We start from the raw sequence: 18,721 nt of genomic DNA, 5'->3' as shown, positions 1-18,721 counted from the left end.
ACATTTTTGTTTTTAACTTTAAACTGTCAGTTTAGAAAATTACATAAAATATTTATTTCTTACTTTAAAATCTTACTTATTGTCCCAGCTATGGAGTTGCATGCCTGCTGTCCTAGCACTTGGGAAGTAGAGCGGGAGGATCAGGAACTGTAGGCTAGCCGGGACACAAGAGGCCAGACTGAAAAACAAAGCAGAACAAGAAGGAAAGCATCTTATTATTCTGCTTTTTAGAGTTAGTGAGCATAATTACTTGTGCTTTTTACTAGAAGTAAATATGAATTGGATAAAGTCATGGCAGGGTGTTCCGAATGAGTGAGTAAATGCTCCTTGTTTCAGCTTTCACAGCCTGCTTTCATACGTGCTTTTTTTTTAATTGCAGGAATTTGAAGATAATTTTGATGACGAGATAGATTTCACACCACCAGCAGAAGACACCCCCTCTGTCCAGTCCCCGGCAGAGGTCTTCACACTCTCAGTGCCAAATATTTCACTTCCGGCTCCATCCCAGTTCCAGTCTTCTGTGGGTAAGACCTTCTGTCCTCGTGCCAAATGTCCATGAGAGCTGTTTCTAGGCTTTGAGTGTATGGAAGCCATGCTATGGTGTGAGCGCGCTTTGTGTGTGTGTGTACATATCTAATACATATATACATACATACATATCTATATCCATATATCCATGTGTGTATATGTGTATATATATATATATGCTGTCCATCTCTTCCTCTGCTTGTCTGTTTTACTTCTACTTCTGGTGACACTGCATTGTCATAGTCAGACTCATCCTGTAGCTTTCTGAGTTCTCCCTGAAATATTGAAATGGTGGCTGGGGGTGCAGCTCAATTGTTAGAGTGCTTGCCTAGTATACACAAAACCCTGGGTTCTATTTCCAGCACTGTATAACTAGGTGCGTAGCAAGTGCCTATGATCCTGGCACTTGGGAGGTGGAGGCAGGAAGATCAGGAGTCATCATAGGTTACACAAAACCCTTTCTTTAAAAAAATGTAAAAAGCACCGAGCAGTGGTGGCATGCACCTTCAATCCCAGTACTTGGGAGGCAGAGACAGGTGAATCTCAGTGAGTTCAAGGCCAGTCTTGTCTACAACGAGAGTTTCAGAACAGCCAAAACTCATACAGAGAAAGAAACCTTGTCTTGAACAAACAAGACAAAATATATAAAAAGCAGAAAGGTTCATGTGCTGTCTCTGGTAGGCTGGTTTCTCTAGCCACGACACTACTTAATCTTGATGAGGAAAGGGTGCTGCCTGATTTAGGAGGGCCATCTTGAGATGTATTAATTGAACTGGCTTTTTTTTTTATAGGGTTCTTTAGATGGAATCATTTGATAAAATTTTATTTCCTGTTATAATGTAACTCTGTGTCTAGAAGTAGTAGAGTTTTTCCAAGCCTGTAAAAGGAAGATTAAGTCTGTGCAGCTACTAACCCTGCCTTTTGTGGTACTCATTGCACTGTGGGATATGTTTAGGGCAGTATAAACCCAGTTTATCCTCCTGCAGGCTTTCGTCTTAGTTACTATTCTGTTGCCTTGAAGAGACACCGTGACCAAATCAATTTATAGAAGAAAGCGTTTAATTTGGGGCTTGCCTGCAGTTTCAGAAGGTGAGTCCATGATCATCATGAGAGCATGGCAACAGAGAGGAACAGTAATTATGAAGTTATATCCTGATCTAAAAGAAAGTTGGAGGCAAAGAGAGGAGAGAGACTGGGCCTCACATGGGCTTTTGAAACCTCAGAGCCCACCCCCAGTGTCAAACCTCCTTCAGCAAGGCCACACCTGCTATTTTTTCCAAAACAGTTCCACCAACTGGGGCTCAATCATTCAAACATAGGAGCCTATGGTGGGGGGCATTCTCGTTCAGACCACCACAGCATGTGGTGACTAAAAGAAAAAGTAAGCTAGGTAGAACTGGTGACACACACCTTTAATACCAGCCCTCTGGAGGCAGAGGCAAGGGAATCTCTGAGTTCAAGACCAGTGTGGTCGTGGTCTTGTGAGTTCCAGGACATGAAAAAAAAGAAAGGAAGGGAGGGAAGGAATAAGAAAGTAAGCTAAAACATGGCACTCAGGGGAGGTGGCTCAGTGAGCAAAGTGCTTACTGTGAAAGAATAAAGACCTAAGAGCAGATTCCCCAGCACCACATAAAAGCAAGGCATGGGGTTTGGAGCTTGCTGGCTCTCCAGTCTAGCCAAGTCAGTGAGCTTCAGGTTCAGTGAGAGAGCCTGTTTCAGAAAATAAAAGTGGAGAGTTGCAGAGGATCCAGTGGCCTCTTTGGATATCCGGAGGCACCAGGCATCCTGTGGTGCACATACATACATGCAGGCAAAACACTCAGACACATAAAATAAATAATTCAAAACAACTTTTAAATGGCTTGTAGAATATTTAACTTTAAGTTTTCTAAATAGTAATACTTAACGGTAGGATCAATCAAAATGGTGTTGGAAAGGACTCCAGGGACTCTTTGGATAGCTTAAGCTTAAATAGAAATGCTCCAGCTTGTTTATGTCATTGTTCACTTTTTTCTACTTAAGGAAAGCCCTGGGTTACTCAGTCCATCTTAGTTTCAGGCAGTAGAATCCTATCTCAGTTGAGTACTGGTGGAAGAGAGACCAGACTATGGGAGGAAAAAAGATGGAGGTGATCTTGGAAATAGCTTAATCCAGGGCCAATGAATTCAGTCAGATTTTATAGTCTTTGCCTGTCGGTTTCATCTCTCAGGCAATTCTTTCCTTGGAAGAGAGAATCACTGCTGAGAATTCCATATCGTATCTTTGCAGTTTCACTCTTTAGGAACCAGAAAGAACCACCTTAGAAAGGCATTCTGGGTGTCTTCAACCACATGCAAAAGCATCACTTTGGAAAGTGGAGGCAGATAAGACAGATAAGAGACCAACAGCTTCCCTTCAAGGTGTGGGGATGATTAGGAGCACAAACAAACATGGGCATGAAAGAAAGTACAGTGAGCCAGGCAGCCATACCTTTTCTTTCTTGAAGCCTCCTTGAATTCCTTCTTGGAGCGGTGGAGATGGCCCAGTGGGGAAATGGCTCACTGCTGTGCAAGTATGGGCCTGAGGTTGGGTTTCCCACTCCCACGTAAAAGACAGGGTGGGATGACAGCCCTGTTAGCCCTGGGGTCACTGAGAGATTCTGTTTCAAAAACTGAGGTGGAGAACAACAGAGGAAAACACCTGGCATTGGCCTTTGACCTACACACAGCACATGCACATGGGCGTGCGTGCACACACAAATACAGGTGTGCACTACAGACGGCTCCCCTCAGATATATCAGTAAATAAAATTCTTCTCAATAGGAAGAAATCATTTTACGTTTCTTTAGAATACTCACAAGTATTTTTTTTTTTTATCGCTTGGCATATAAAAGGACTTGCCATGCTCCGCACTAAGTCAAAATGCCACGAATGGAAACATTGCCAAATCTGGTTCATAAAATGAAATATTTAGTCAGTTTGAGATGGTAGAAAAAAAAAAAAAAGAGCCTGGTGATAATGGCACACACCTTTAATCCCAGCACTCAGGAGGCAGAGGAAGATGGAGCTCTGAGTTCTAGGACAGCCAAGGCTACACAGAGAAACTCTGCCTTAAAGGGGAAAACACACACACACACACACACACACACACACACACACACACGAGAGAGAGAGAAATTAAAAGTAACGGATCAGGGAGATGGTTCAGTTGGTAAATTGTTTAGGACTTGAATTTGAACCTTAGAACTCAAGTAAAAAAAAAAAAACTGTGTCATGTGGTGCAGATTTGTAATCCCAGCACTGGAGAGGCTCAGACAGACAGATCCCTGGGTCTCACTGGCCAGTCAGCTTGGTCTACTTGACAAGCTTTAGGTTAGTGAGACTCTCAAACTACAAGATACCTAGAGAATGATACCAGAAATTGTTCTTTGGCTTCCACTTTCACACCTATGTGCTCACCCAGACGTGTACACAAACTAACCATAAAAAAGTCCTGTGCCACTAGAACAAGTAAGCTAGGGTTGAAGGAGATGGTGGTGGAATAAAATTGAAGTATGTGTTTGTGCACACAGGGAGAACATCATTAATGATGGAATATCGATTTTTGGAAAGATGGTAACCAGGAGGAGGAAAAGGGTGTCCCAGGTAGTTTGGCAAGTAAGGGAAAGGATTTGGGCTGTCCCAGCTCCTCACTGTCAGTGCAGGCAGAGAGGGGAGCTTCCTGATAGTGCATCTGAGTGTGGACGTCCTTTATCTTCACCCAGCAGGTCCACCTCTAGTGCTTATCTTTAAGAACAACTGGGCAAGTGTTCAGTGCAAGATGTGCAAGGTGCATCACTGTTGGGCAGTGCAGATGGAAGTATCGGTTAGTATTTCGCTAAGTTACCAGAAATACTGGCAGTGGTCTGGTGTCTATTTTATAGGTGAACTGTGTCTGGTTGTGAGAGATAACTTGTGAAATATGAAAGGTGTGTACCTGTTCACAAGCAAGTTTAGAAGCATTACCTATTTTTTCCTCTGTAATGTGGGAATAGGGGTTTAATGATTTAACTCTGGTCTGGAAGTCACTGTGTGGACTTCCCTCCATCTTGAAGATATCAACGTACACCTGCCTTCTGAATGCTGGAATTAAATAAAGGTGTGCACTACCACACCTGGCCATGTAAACCCCAAATATATTCTCTTGGTCCTGAAACCAAAGCATAGAAAAGCATTTATAATGAAATGTTCTTCTTTGTTTCTTATATATCTTGCCAGAAGATTTTCGGGGGGTTGGGGTGGGGGTGGAGTGAGGGATCTGTATGACAGAGGGAACAATGACAACAAGATTTCACTGTGTAGCCCAGGCTGTTCTTCTGCTTTAGCCTCCTAAGTGCTGGAATTAAAGGCCTGCCCCTCCACCTCCCGACTTCTAGAATTTTTTTAATGCGTATACTTTCTAATCCCACTTTACAAAGCAAGTATTTTGTTTCCTTTTTAGAAGGCTTTTTTTTCTTTCTTTTTTTTTGGGTGTGTGTGTGTGTGTGTGTTTGTTGTTTGTTGTTTTGTTTATTGTTTTGTTTTGTTTTTCTTTTTTGAGACAGGATTTTTCTGTCTAGCGCTGGCTGTCCTGGAAGTCACTCTGTAGGCTGTCCTGGAACTCAGAGATCTGCCTGCCTCTACCTCCTGAGTGCTGGTATTAAAGGCATGTGCTACCACTTCCTAGTGTAGAAGACTATTTTTATAGAGCAGTTTTAGGATAATAGCAAATTGAGGAGTTATAATGATTTCTGGTATAGCTCTTCTTGCCCACTTGCATAACCCCCCTCTTTACTGGTTACCATGGTAAATGTACTGTTTGGTATTGTGCTGCGCCATGTGTGTGTTTGTCTGTCTGTCTCTCTGTGTGTAGTATATGTGCAGTGGTTTAGATATAGTGTATGCTCCCATATGTGTGAAGAATCACAAATCCATGCATGTACAGAGGGCAGAGGAGAATGTCAAGTCTCTGACTTACCCCTTGAGACCTGGAGCCAAGCTGACAACCAGGAAGCCAATTGCTCCTACTGTTTTTGTTCTTACAGCACTGGGCACATGGTGTCATACCTGGACTTTTGTGTGGGTGCTGGGGATTTGAATTCAAGTCCTCAAGCTTGTGCAGCAGGTGTTCTCACTCACTGAGCTGTCTCTTCCAGCCTCACATTGTACTTTTTTACACATTTACCATTTGGGTTAGTGCTTTTCTCATTACTACGACAAAGTGTCTGACAAAAGCAATGTGAGGAGGAAGGATTTATTTGGATTCAATTTGAGGGTTCAGCCCATCGTGGTGGGAAAGGTCCAGCAGCAGGAGTGAGGCAGCAGCTGCTCATACTGTGTCCCAAATTAGGAAACAGTGATAAATGCTGGAGCTCGGCTCACTTCCCCTTTTGATTCAGTCAGCAACTCCAGCCCTTATTCAGAGTTTTCTCTTCTCAATTTAACCTTTCTGGAAATGCGTCAGAGACATATCTAGGCACGTGTCTCCCAGGTGGTTCCAGAGCTGGTCAGCTTGACAGTGAAGATCAACCCTCACACCAATATACCCTGAAGAGCTTTTCTTATCAATAAAAATACCTTGTTTATTCTTGCTTATAGTTTGTAGTACTTGCATTTTTGTATACTCTTAGCATAGTTTATCTAGCCAATCTCCAATTGGTAGTTATTTTTGTTGTTTTTAATCTCAAACTATTAAAAAAAATTAAGCTTATGGGTGGCCAAAGAGATAGCTCAGTGGTTAAGAGCACCTGCTATTCTTGCAGAGGACCTGAACTTGGTTCCTCACGCCTATCTTGGGTGACTTACTACTGCCTGTAATTTTGGATCCAGGACACCTGATATCCCTGGATTCTGAGGGCACCCCCATAGACACATAACTAAAAGGTAAGTAGGTGGGCAGACAAGATGGCTCAGTGTGTAAAGGTGCTTGCTGCAAAGCTTGATGGACAACGTGAGTTCAACCCTAGGAACCAGCTCACACTCGTTGTGCTCTGACCTCTGCATGCTTGCTGTGGTCTGTACAAACCTACCACTCATCCCACAGTAAACAAGCAAACGAAGTTTAACAATTCCTCACTTGTGGAATTCCTTAGAATTAAGTCAGTATCTGTGCTTACACCTTTGATGGATGTTGCCAGCTTACTCTTCTTCAAGAGTTGTATAGTTTATATTCCTGCTAGTCAGGAGGGGATTTTTATGTTATTGTTAAGCTAAGGTAGTGTGAATTCCTATTATATTAGAGTGTTATAAATTTAGTATGCTAACTATAATCTCCATGGTAGCCACTAAAATAAAATCCAGTAAGGGATATAAAAGTGTTTCATTAAAAAAAAACCTGACAAATACAAGAAAAAGACTCTGATGAACATCGCTCCTGGTTTTATCTACTTTACATTTAAGTTTTTTGAGTTTTTTTTTTTTTTGAGAGAGAGAAACAGAGAGAGAGAGAGAGAGAGAGAGAGAGAGAGAGAGAGAGAGCACTAGTTCATGCATGCCTGTGGGTAATGAGGCCAGAGGTTGATGTTGGGTGTCTTCCTCTCCAGCCCAACCATGGCACCAACATTACATTTATGTATTTATTTATTTAATGTATGTATGTGGGTGGCATGGTGCATATGTGGAGGTCTGAGGACAGCTCATGGGAATTTTTTCATTGCTTCTACCATGTGGGTTCCAGAGATCAAATTTAGGTCATTAGGTTTGGCAAGTAGGTACCTTTACCCAGTGAGTCATCTTGTCAACCTTGACACCTATTTTAAAGAAGATCACTTCACATTTGTTTGGATTGCTTTTTAAATCTTAACATTAACAGTTTTTCTTCTAGAAAAGATTTCTCTTTATTATTTTTAATTTTGCTTATGTGCATATTTGCATATGGGCATGTGCATCTGAGTGCAGGTGCCATTGGAGGTCAGAGGAATCGATCCCTTAGAGCTGGAGCCATCGTGGGTAGAGTAGAACACAGATCCAGAAGAGCAGCAAACAGTTTTAACCACTGAGCCGTCTCTTCAGCCCCTCTCTTTGTTTTTGTGTTTATTTTTTTAATATTGATGATTGCAATGAAGACTACAATTAACATTGTACATTTATAACAATTTAGCTTTAATTGATGACAGTTTCACAAATCGGACCTGGAAGGTGGCTCAGTTGGTAGAGTTCTTGCCTAGCATGTATGAGGATCTAGGTTTAATCCCCATCACCTCATAAAACTATAAAACTGAACGTAGTCATGCATGCCTATAATCTCAGTGCTGCGGAGGTAGAGGTAGAAGAATGAATCCAAGGGCTTGACTACAGAATTGAAGGCCAGTCTAGGGTACATGAGACTTAAAAACAAGTAAAATTTGTCACACATTACATCTTTATATATTTTATGTCTGTTAACATACATTTGTAACTTTTTAAAGCATTCATGTTTTAAGCCATGTAAGAAATAAATTTAGGTGGTGGTGGCATACACCTTTAATCCCAGTACTCAAGAGGAAGAAGCAGGTGGATCTGAGTACCAGGCCAGTCTGGTCTACAGAAATAAAGAAGAACTGTGTTCCAGCGATGCGGTGGTGTTGGTTTTGTACTTAACTCTTCAGTTGTGCTTGTGGGAACCTTTATTCTTCATAATGTTCTGAGTTTCTTTTCTTTCTTTTTTTTCCTCCGGAAACAGGGTTTTTTCTGTGTAACAGTCCTGGAACTCACTCTGTAGACCATGCTGGCCTCTAACTCAGAGATCTGCCTGCCTCTGCCTCTCAAGTGCTGAGATTAAAGGCATGTGCCTTTCACGGTTCTGAGTTTCTGCTCATTATCTTTCCATCACACACTGGAAGGCTTCCATTGGCATTTATTTATTGCAGGGCATTCCTGTTGGTAGCAAACTCTAGCATTGCTTATCTGAGAGGTCTTAGTTTTTGAAATGTGTTTTTGTCAGATAGAGCATTCTTAGTTTGAAGGTCTTTTTCTCCCAGCACTTTATCGTGGGAGCCCGCTCCCTTCTGTTTCCCATTACTGATGACTAATTGGCTCTTAGTTTTATTTAGGATCCTGTATACACAGTGAGTTATTTCTGCCCTCCAGGATTCTCTGGCTCTTTGCAGTTTAATTGTTATGGTCTTGGTGTGGTCTCTGAGCCTGGTGTTACTGGAGTTTGCTGAACATTTTGGATATGGAGATACATGTCCTGTAGCAGTAGCAGGCCATTTTCTACCTTTTTTTTTTTTTTTCCTTCTGGGATTCCCCTTATGTCTATATTGGTCTGCTTGCTAGTGTCCCATGACAGAGTTACTGTATTAAGAAAAAGAAAACAAAATAAAACCGACAGTATAAGATAGTGTTAAAAAAAAGATAAGAAAAATAAGTTATCAACATTAAATTTGAGACTCTGTATTTGAAAAAGTTGCTAATGTATTTCTCTTTACACTATTAGCACAAATATTAAATTTATGCCAGTATTTTTTACTTTATAGGTTATGTATTTGGCATTTATTGTAAAGATTTATTTTCATTATTTTGTGTGTGTGTCCTGTATGGAGTTCCACAGTTCCAGATGAGAGCATCGTATCCCATTAAGATGGAGTTACAGGTGATTGGGAGCAACTTGCTGTGAGTGCTAGGAATCAATCTTGGGTCCTTAGGAAGAGCAGTAAACTCTCTTAATCACTGAGCCGTTTCTCCAACCCTTACTTATTTTAGTTACATACATGTGTGTATGTCTGTGTGTGTCTCTGTGTACATGTATCTGTGTGTCTATATGTATGTATGTATTGATGTTGCTTTGAGAAAAGGTTTCATCATGGAGCCCAGGCTGCTTTCACACTCAATGATTCTCCTGCCTCAGTTTTCCCAAGGTCTGGAGTCAGAAACCTGCACCACCATGACTCTTTCTGACCTTCCTAGATGCTTATATTTTTAATGCTCTCTTTTTATTTTTTTCCACCAGAAGGTTTCAAGTCTCAAGTTGCCCGACACAGTCTGAACTATATACAGGAAATTGGAAGTGGCTGGTTTGGAAAGGTAATGTGCTTCTTACTTTCTTTAACTCCTTGATTATACAGTTCACATTTTAAAGCTAGTTAAGAATTGGGTTATATGACAGTACTTATTGTCTGTAGACACTATAGTGTTAGCAAAAGTTTTCTCATCATCTCTTGCAACTGTGAGGAGACCTGAGCTCAGCTGTGCTGGGTTCATAACTTTCCAGGAGGTTGTCTTACTCCGATCAGACTGCTATAACAAAATACCATAAACTGGGTAACTTTAAAAAACAAAACTTTATTTTCTGCAGTGCTGGAGACCAGGTACCAGTTGATTAGGCATCTGATGCAGGTTTTTAAATGACACCTTCTGGCCATTTTCTCACATGACAGAATGATCTTTCATGGACATTCTCTTTGATTTCTTGTGGGTTTTGTTTGTTTGTTTGTTTGAGACAGGGTCTCACTGTGTTTCCTTAGCTACCCTTTAATGCACAATGTAGATCAGACTGACCTCAAACTCACAGAGACCTACCTGCTTCTGCCTCCCAAGTGCTGAGATTAAAGGAGTTTGCCATTAGACCTGGTTCTTTTTTTTTTTAAATAAAGATATATGTATTTACTTTATGCATATGCTGCTCTCTCTGCATGTTTGATTTTATGCTAGAAGAGTATATCAGATCCCATTGCAGATGGTTGTGAGCCACCGTGTGGGTGCTGGGTGAGAATTGAACTCAGGACCTTTGGTAGAGCAGCCAGTGCTCTGAGCCTTCTTGCCAGCCCTGAGCCTGGGTTCTGTGTTTTTCTGGAGATGGTGAGGGAGGGGATGTGTGTGAATTGAGACCCTCATTTTATATTGGCCAGGTTGTCCTGAACTCCTAGGCTCAAGTGATCCTCCTGCCTCAGTCTTCTAAGTAGCTGGGGCTACACGTGGTTATTACTCTACCTAGCTTGGAACCCCTTTTATAAGGATCCTTTTCTGTCCTAAAGGGCCCACCTTCTGATGTGTCACAGTGGTGGTTAGTTGTCAGCATATGAATAATGATGGGGGATACATAAACTTTAAAAACATTGAATTATTAGCTGAAGAATTGGAAGAAAAGGCATTGCTTTTTAGATACTTTTTTATCTTCAAGTTTAATTATTTTCTTTCTTCTGTCTCACCTCTTTCTCTCTCTCTTCCCTATATAGCACCTAAGCTAGTTTAGATTGTGACCACTGACATTGAATACATCCAAAGGCTTTTACTTGGGGTTTCCTTGGAAGTCAAGCCATGACCTAATCAAGGGATCTGCCTGGCAGTTACACTGCATAGTGCGAAAATGAAAGCAGGGGAATTGGTCATATCTGTTGCATGCATCAATCTGTGTGCTCCTTGCATGTGTATTTTCAGGGCTGATCATTTGGTGTTAGATAACCCACTGGTGTGCTCCTTCCTGCAGAAGGCTACTTCTGCCTCTCAGCCTTCCTGAGTTCCCTTTAGTTCTTTGTCTAGGATTGAGGTATTGTGAGCTTTCCCCCTTTTGTTTAATATTTTTAGACAAGAGTTTTGCTATGTATCCGACCTCTTGATCTTTCTGCCTCAGCTTCCCAAGTATTGGCATGAGAAGGGGTGCCCCATCACATCCAGATGTGCTTTATTTTGGAGGCTGAGAAGCAACTTCAACCTGTTTCTGTGTCAGGGTGTTGGAGAGAAGGGGGCAGTTGTGAGAGCAAAGTCCTTGGTAAGCAAGAGGTATAGGAGTCAGTAGCACATTTGAAAATTAGGTCTTAGAAGTAGAGGTGGTGTCGTTCTTGCATTGGGGCAGAAGCAGATGGTATAGGTCTGGGTATGGGTGTACCCATGGATGTCATAGTGAGAAGGTTCACTTCTGCTGTCTTCAGTGGAGAGGCCAGTTCTCTCCAGGTGGGAACAGGGGAAGGAAGTGTGGAAGTTTGAGTAGGTGTGAGTCACTGGAGAGAATGGCCCAGCTTAGGGGGTAGGGTGCTCAGAAGCCCTAAACATTTAGAGTGGCAGCAGTCATCATCTGTAGTTTTTCCTCTCCTTTTGATATGTTTTATAGTAGTTGAACTTAGCAGGCACCGAAGTCTGACCAAGCTGGTGTATTTTAGAGAGGAAAAAGGGACGAGTGGTAGATGGGAGGCTAGTGAATTTGCAGGGCAGTTGGCTCCACTACGTAGAGTTAGATTGCTGAGATTCGTTTGAGATAGAGACTTGTGGGGAAGTGGAGGCCGAAATTTAGGGTTTGGAATGTAAGGTATTTAGTAGCAAGGTCTGGATCTGTAGGAGTAGTGGCTAGGATTATAGGAAAGATGTTTGCAAATAAGATGAGGATGGAAGGGTCTGTTGGAGGAGTGCTTCAGCTGGTAAGAGTGCTTGCTGCACAAGCATGAGGACCTGAGTTCAAATCCCAGCACCCACACAACATACCAGACATGGTCCTGTGCACGCTTGTACCCCAGCACCCCAGCACTGAAGGGGAGGGTGCTTGCTGGCTGCCATCCTACCTAAAAAAATGCTAACTCAAGGTTCAGGGGTAGATCCTGCCTTGAAGAAGTAAGGTGGAGAAGATAGAGAACACCTTCCTCTGGCCTCTGCTCATCTACAGGCACATGCAACCCACACACTCCACATGTACATTCACAAATATACAAGTTAAAAAAAGTTAAAAAAAAAAAAAAAAGGAAATCCAGTGCTTTGGCTCAGCAGACGAGAATGCCTGCCACTGCACCTCATGATCTGTATTTAGTTCCTGGAACCTGCATGGTAGGAGAAAGCTGACTACAGGTTGTTCTCCTACCTCTCAAGTGCTGTGATATGTATGCCTATGTATGTGTGCATGTGAGTGTGCTTGTGCTCCTCGCTCCTACATACATTAAATAAATTTTAAAGGCATGGAGAGGTTGTCTGGTCTTTGCAGACACTGAATGATAGCAGTGACAGAGAGAAACAAAATGAGTCAGGCAAATGTAGTAGCCCACCATTGTTCCTCTGCTTGGTGGAAGCGATGCTTATTGTATATATCAGGCTGGTTAATTAGCAAAGACTGTGATTTAGCTGATATTCAGAATTTACTGTTCTCTTCAAAGTTCTGCCCTTAGAATCCTGGTAAAGCCACTTAATTTTGTTGAGGTCTTTTTTTTTTTAATCTCTGGCATTAAAATTAATCTACCTTATATAAATGTCTAAATGATCTTTCTGTCTGTCTCTCAATCTGTCTCTCTCTCTTTTTTTCTCTCCATGTATGGTATGTATTTCCTATTCATGCATGGAGACCAGAGGTTAACATTGATTTCTCAGTTGCTGTCCATGTTATTTTTTGAGGCAGTCTTTCACTGTACCTGGAGCTCATCAATTAGGCTACATTAAGCCAGACTGGAGCTTTCTGTCGTTGCAGTCTCAGGCCTATGATTGATTGCACGGGTGTACCCTCCACACCTGGCTTCTTTAGGTGGGTTTTTGAGGATTGAACTAGGTCCTCATGCTTATAGAGCAAACACTTTACCACCTGATTTATCTCTTCAGAAACTGTTTCAAAAGGAAGTCAGTCAATCTTGATCATTTTCTAGTTAAATAATCCTTTATTAACTATCACTCCGAGATGAGCTGCGTTTGGAAATGTTTTGTGCTGCCCTATATGTAACCTTTTCCTTGTAGCAAGTTCTTAGGAGGGCGCTCATTTCACCTTCTAATTCAGGGGAGTGGTATTTTTCTGTGGTTTGGCTGAAGGTTTGTGACAAGTCAAAGGCCTGATGTCATCAGAATACCAAGGATTTTTAAGTGTCTTGTGATGATGGCTTATTGGCTGTTTGTCACCCGACCACCTTGTGTAGACCAGTAACAGTGCACCTGAAGTGCCTGTGAGGAGAGCTGGGCTGTTGTGTTTTCATCTCCTTGAAAAAGGCATTTCCAAGTAAGCAGAAAGATATAGAACATAAATGTGTAACTACCTGGTGAGTGCTTTAAAGTGGCCCTTCTGTCACCGCCCTCCCTTCCTTTCTTTTCTTCTTTTCTTCCTCCTCTCCCCTCCCCTTTTTTCTGTTTCCTTCCCTTTCTCCCTTCCCCCCTCCTTTCTTTCCTTTCAACAGGATGTCTCTGTATAGCCCAGCCTAGCCTTTTATGAACTCTGTAGCTTCCTTTACCAGCCTCCACAGTGTAGGGTTCCATGCATACACTAACATACCCAGATAAGGGTTTGAGTTTCCTAAGCTTTGTCACTTGGTGTGCAAAGTAACAGGCCATTTAATTGTTACTTGTTTCCTTCATATTTCCTACTCAGTGAAGCTTTTGGTAGAAAGCTTTCTCATTTTGGTAGAAGTGACAAGGAAAGTCATTGTTTGCTTTTAGGTCCTCCTGGGAGAGACTTACACGGGCACCAGCGTAGCAAGAGTCATAGTGAAGGAGTTAAAAGCAAGTGCAAGCCCAAAGGAACAAGATACTTTCCTGAAAAATGGAGAGCCTTATTAGTAAGTAAGCCTTTGTATGTGTTCTGGAAGCAGCCTGCGATTCTGAAAATTAAATTTGTGAAACTACTTTGAGACTTCTGCCGGAAAAACCTGTCTCATTAGACCCACTAGTGCCCAAGAGTCAGTTGAGAACCATTTAATCACTTCACTTGAATAAGAAAAGAACAAACCCGCGCCTGCCTGTGGTGGTGGTGCACACCTTTAATCCCAGCACTTGGGAGGCAGAGGCTGGTGGATCTCTGTGAGTTCAAGGCCAGCCTGGTCTACAGAATGAGTTCCAGGACAGCCAGGTCTACACAAAGAAACCTTGTCATGAAAAAGAAAAAAAGAAGGAAAAGGCAATGACACTGGGATGCTCGAGCTGTCTGTCACGGGTTTCAAGGCAGTCATCACGCAGACACTTCACTGAACATGTGCTGCACGCTTGATATGATAGGGAAATACAAGTTTATGTAGAAAATCCCAAGGAATCTACTAGAAAAAAAATCTAGGAAAAATAATAAAGTCACCAAGGTTGTAAGATACAGGATCAGTATGCAAGAGTCACTTTGGGCAAGAAGTGTGGTTCAGTGGAAGAGTGTTTGCCCAGCATGCAGGAGGCCCTGAGAAAGCATCTTACTCTTATAGTCCTTTCTGGTCTAGAACTTGCTTTGTAAACCAGACTGGCCTTGAACTTTACCTCCTGATTGCTAGAATTTAAAGGCTTGTGTCCCCATCCTCAGTTGTGATGTGACCTTTTGAGTTAATCATGCTGTAATTGAAATCGTTGTGATGTTAAAATGTGAAGCACTAGCATATTTCTTGATGAACAGTGCTGTGGCTTTTATTTTTACCAGTATTCTTCAGCATCCGAATGTTCTCCAGTGTGTGGGGCAGTGCGTGGAAGCAATTCCCTACCTTCTGGTGTTTGAGTTCTGCGACCTGGTAAGTTTTTAGTAGAAATTCCAGTTGAAGTGCTCAAGGGTTACTTGCAATTTTTATTTTCTTTTTCACCCAGAAATGGTGGCTGGGGCACTAATGTCTACCCATTGAAGTGCTTTGTGATGTGTTATCTCGTCACCTTTGTTACCTTTCTAGAGTTCAGTGTACCCAACCCCAACCTGAGGTTTTACTGTTGCTACCATGTTGAATCCTACAGGCTCTGATTAAGCTTTTAATATTTACATATGACTGAAAAGAAGGCTCATGGAGTTTAAGCATATAGTAGGTAGCACTATATGGGTGAGCTAAAACGTGGATCCTCCATACCCTTCCTGAGGGCCCAAGGTCTTCACACCAGCCAGGCATTTTGAAATTGATTTTTCACCCATCAGGGTAACCCATGAAAACTCTTACCAACAGAATACCACTAGTCGTTCAGATTCTTTTTTGCTTATGTATTTGTGTGTATGTGTATGCATATTTGCATGTGTGGGGGCATGTGTGCAGGTGCATGTGGTTGTCTTCCTCGGTCACTCTCCAGAATATCAGTCATGAAGGCAAAGTCTTTTGCTGAACCCTGAGCACTCACATATGTAGTTGGAGACTGCTTGTTCATTTCCTGACCGAACAGACCCGAATAATCACACAGAAACTATATTAATTACAATACTGTGTGGCCAATGGTTCATTCATATTTCTAGCTAGCTCTTTTATCTTAAATTAACTCATTTCTATTCATTTGTGTATCAGCACGAGGCTGTGGCTTATTGGTAAGGATGGGTGTCTGTCTCTGGCAGCTACATAGCATCTCTCCGACTCTGCCTGCTTACTCTCTGTCTCTGTTTGGATTTTCCACCTGACTTTACTAAGCCATTGGTTGAAACAGCCTTTTTAATAGCCAATAGCAATAAAAACATATTCATTGCATACAGAGGGGGAGTCCCACATCACACATAGAGCTAATCTAGCTGGCATTTTGCTCTAGAGATCTGCCGTCTCCACCTTCCACACACTGGAATTTCACGCAGGCTGCCACACCTACTCAGCATTTATAAGGGTGGTGGGGATCCAAACTCTGATCTTCACACTTAGATCCACTAAGCCATTTCTCCAGCCCCTTTCAGATTTTGAAAACAGTAATTGTATGCATTTATATTGTCAAATTAGATGATTAGGATTCAAGGTCATTTTCAGCTACGTAATGAATTTGAGGTCAGCTGGAGCTGTGTGAGACACTCCCTCCAAAAAAGGACATTTTTTTTTCTAGGCATTATAACCTATGGATATTGATAGCTGGAAAGATTATTCTTCGTGCAGGTATATGAATACTTTTAATAACAATATCTATGTGAAAATTTTGAATAAACATCTTTCCCCCATTGTAGAATTCTTCATATTCTAAGCCTATTTTTAACACATAATAATTTGTTATTTTCAAAAACGAGTGGTAAGAATGTAAAAAGAAGTTAATCAGTAAGTTTGATATTAGCTTTAGTTGGATTCCTTCATAGTGTGACCCTAGAGCCCTATGGCTTGGTTTATAGCCGCAAAGATGTTTTTCTGCTTTATTGTTTAAACATTGGGTCAGTTGATGCCAAAGCTGTCTTTCTGTCGGGGGAGGTGGGGACTTGTTTTGAGGCAGGGTTTCTCTAGAACTCACTCTGTAGACCAGGCTGGCCTTGAACTCACAAAGATCCGCCTGCCTCTGACTCCCAAGTACTGGGATTAGAAGAATGCACACCACTGCCACCCGGCCAACTGCAGCTAGTTTCTAAGTTGCATTCATCTTTACTCTGGGGCCTCTGGAAGAGCAGTCAGTGCTCTTAACTCTGAACCATCTCTCCAGTCCCTTGTTTTTTGTTTATTGTCTCCCTATATAAATGATAGCATGAATTCATAAACACACAAACACCAGTCAGTAGTCTAACATTATTTCATGTGTGTTTTATGAGCTTTTGAGTCAGTCTATACCTTTGTTCAAATCTATATCCTCCTCAATTTAGGGTGAGGGTTGTGAAGTGTTCTAACATTGTTAAAGTCTACTGCCCCAGGACCTGGGGAGATAGCTTAGTAGATAAGAACATTTGCTATCTAAGCATGAAAACCTGACTTCAAATCCCTTGTGCCAACATAAAAGTATAATCATTCTGGTGTTCCATGTCTCTAATGCCATTACTATAGGAGGACAGAGACATAAGGATCCTGTGGCTCTCAGGCCACCAGACTAGATATGAAATGTCAAGCTCCAGGTTCATTGAGAGACCCTGTTTCATAGAAATAAGGTATATAGCAATAGAGGAGGGCTCCTGATATCCTCCTCTGGTCTGTTACATTTAGGTACACACACATGCACATACCACACACACAAAACCACAACATAATAGTTAAAAGAACCTTGCGTGCTGGTTATGCATTTTCTTGATTTCTTTTGATAATTCTAGTGGTTTTCCTTTATACTTCTTGATGCCTTATGTGAGAGATACAGATACAGACTTGGTGTGACTTAATAAAACTTAACCTGTTTGTCATTGTGAGTGTTCTCTGGAAGACTAAAAGCATTGATAACAGCCGTGTAGTGGTGGCGCACACCTTTGATCCCAGCACTTGGGAGGCAGAGGCAGGGGGATCTCTGAGTTCTAGCTGTGTAGCACGAATAATAAAAGCCCAGAGTCAAATATGGGGGTTCAACCAGAAAACCAAAAAGTTCTAGTGGCTTAGCTTTGCCCTTCTAATCTTTAGGCAAGCTTTATTTATTAAAACATAAGTAAAATATCACTATAGAACTGGAATTACAGGTAGTTATGAGCTGCAGTGGGACCTGGGGTACTCCAGTCCTGAGAGGACAGGAAGCACCCTTCTGAGCCATGTCTCCAGCCCCCTTCGTTTGGATTTTTGATTAATATTGTTTCATTTTCCCCTGTCAGTTTGAATTTTGCTTCCTTTTCCTCTAGCTGAGTGTAACTAACAAGACTGGAGAGTTCAGGGCCAGTAAATGAACACCTGTACCTGCATTTGAGGGCTCATCAGAAACCTGCTCTCTGGGGCTCAGTGAGTAAAAGCATTTGCTCTGAGTGCATTAAGAACTGAGTTCAGTCCCTAGAACCATGCAAAGCTGTACGGTAGCATGCAGTCTGTAACCCCGTGTTCCTTCAGTGAATGGGAGGTAGAAACAGGGGAGTCCAAAACTGACACCAATCAAGCACTGTCATTGCTTGGTGTGTTAGAGTGGTTATTGTCATACCAGGATTAAGGCTGTTCAGATGAAGTGACATTTGTCCCCATGGGCCAGCTTTGTGCTCACCCTTCTGATCCTAGAAAACCTCCAGATTGGTTCTTCAGCAGATTAGGCCCTCACTAGGTTCTGAAGTGTGGCTACCCTAAGCTCAGTTTGTGCAGACTGTACTATAGAAGGTGTCAGGTGACCTCAGAAGCTAGGAGGCCTAGGGAGCTGAAAATGATGTCCACCTGCACAGAGTACAGAGATATCCCCTGGGCCCAGCGGCCTCAAGTGTACGTGGAGCCCTGTTCCCTACATGCTTACTCATGGCTTTCCCAGAAACAGGCCATATTGAATGGAGGAATGTCTTCCAAAGGCGGGAGCCACCCTCTGGTCCTAAACCTGGTCCTAAGCCACTGCAGCCACGAAAGACTGGCTGTCTCCTTCTGCTCTTAGGTCATAAGCCTGGATGACACTAACACTTTCAGTCGTCACCAAACAGCACTCGTGCTTGCTGATAGCATCTCCTGCATAATCAAGGGAGAATATTTTTGCATCTAAGTAATCCATAGACAGTTACCAGCATTACTTCAGAACACTTGGAACACTTCTGAAAGCATGTGACAGC

At 42.1% G+C, this 18,721-nt stretch overlaps 1 protein-coding gene across 3 annotated transcripts in view; it reads left to right on the top strand.

Annotated features, from left to right (window-relative positions):
- The window catches only part of Lmtk2 (lemur tail kinase 2), an 87,260-nt gene that overhangs the window by 30,984 nt on the left and 37,555 nt on the right, over positions 1–18,721 (top strand). For 2 of the 3 annotated variants that reach the window (XM_087903302.1, XM_085683870.2), the window contains exons 3-6: positions 380–524; positions 9,455–9,528; positions 13,837–13,955; positions 14,792–14,879. In XM_087903302.1, the coding sequence (XP_087759428.1) occupies positions 380–524; positions 9,455–9,528; positions 13,837–13,955; positions 14,792–14,879 (426 nt within the window). The remainder of the gene's footprint in view (positions 1–379; positions 525–9,454; positions 9,529–13,836; positions 13,956–14,791; positions 14,880–18,721) is intronic. The other variant, XM_087903301.1, reaches the window with a different exon arrangement.

This window comes from Myodes glareolus, chromosome 2 (genome assembly GCF_982192425.1).
Source record: "Myodes glareolus chromosome 2, mMyoGla1.1, whole genome shotgun sequence".
NCBI classification, from domain to species: Eukaryota; Metazoa; Chordata; class Mammalia; order Rodentia; family Cricetidae; genus Myodes; species Myodes glareolus.
Note: the sequence above shows the minus strand (reverse complement) of the source record. Positions and strands in the feature narration are given on the sequence as shown.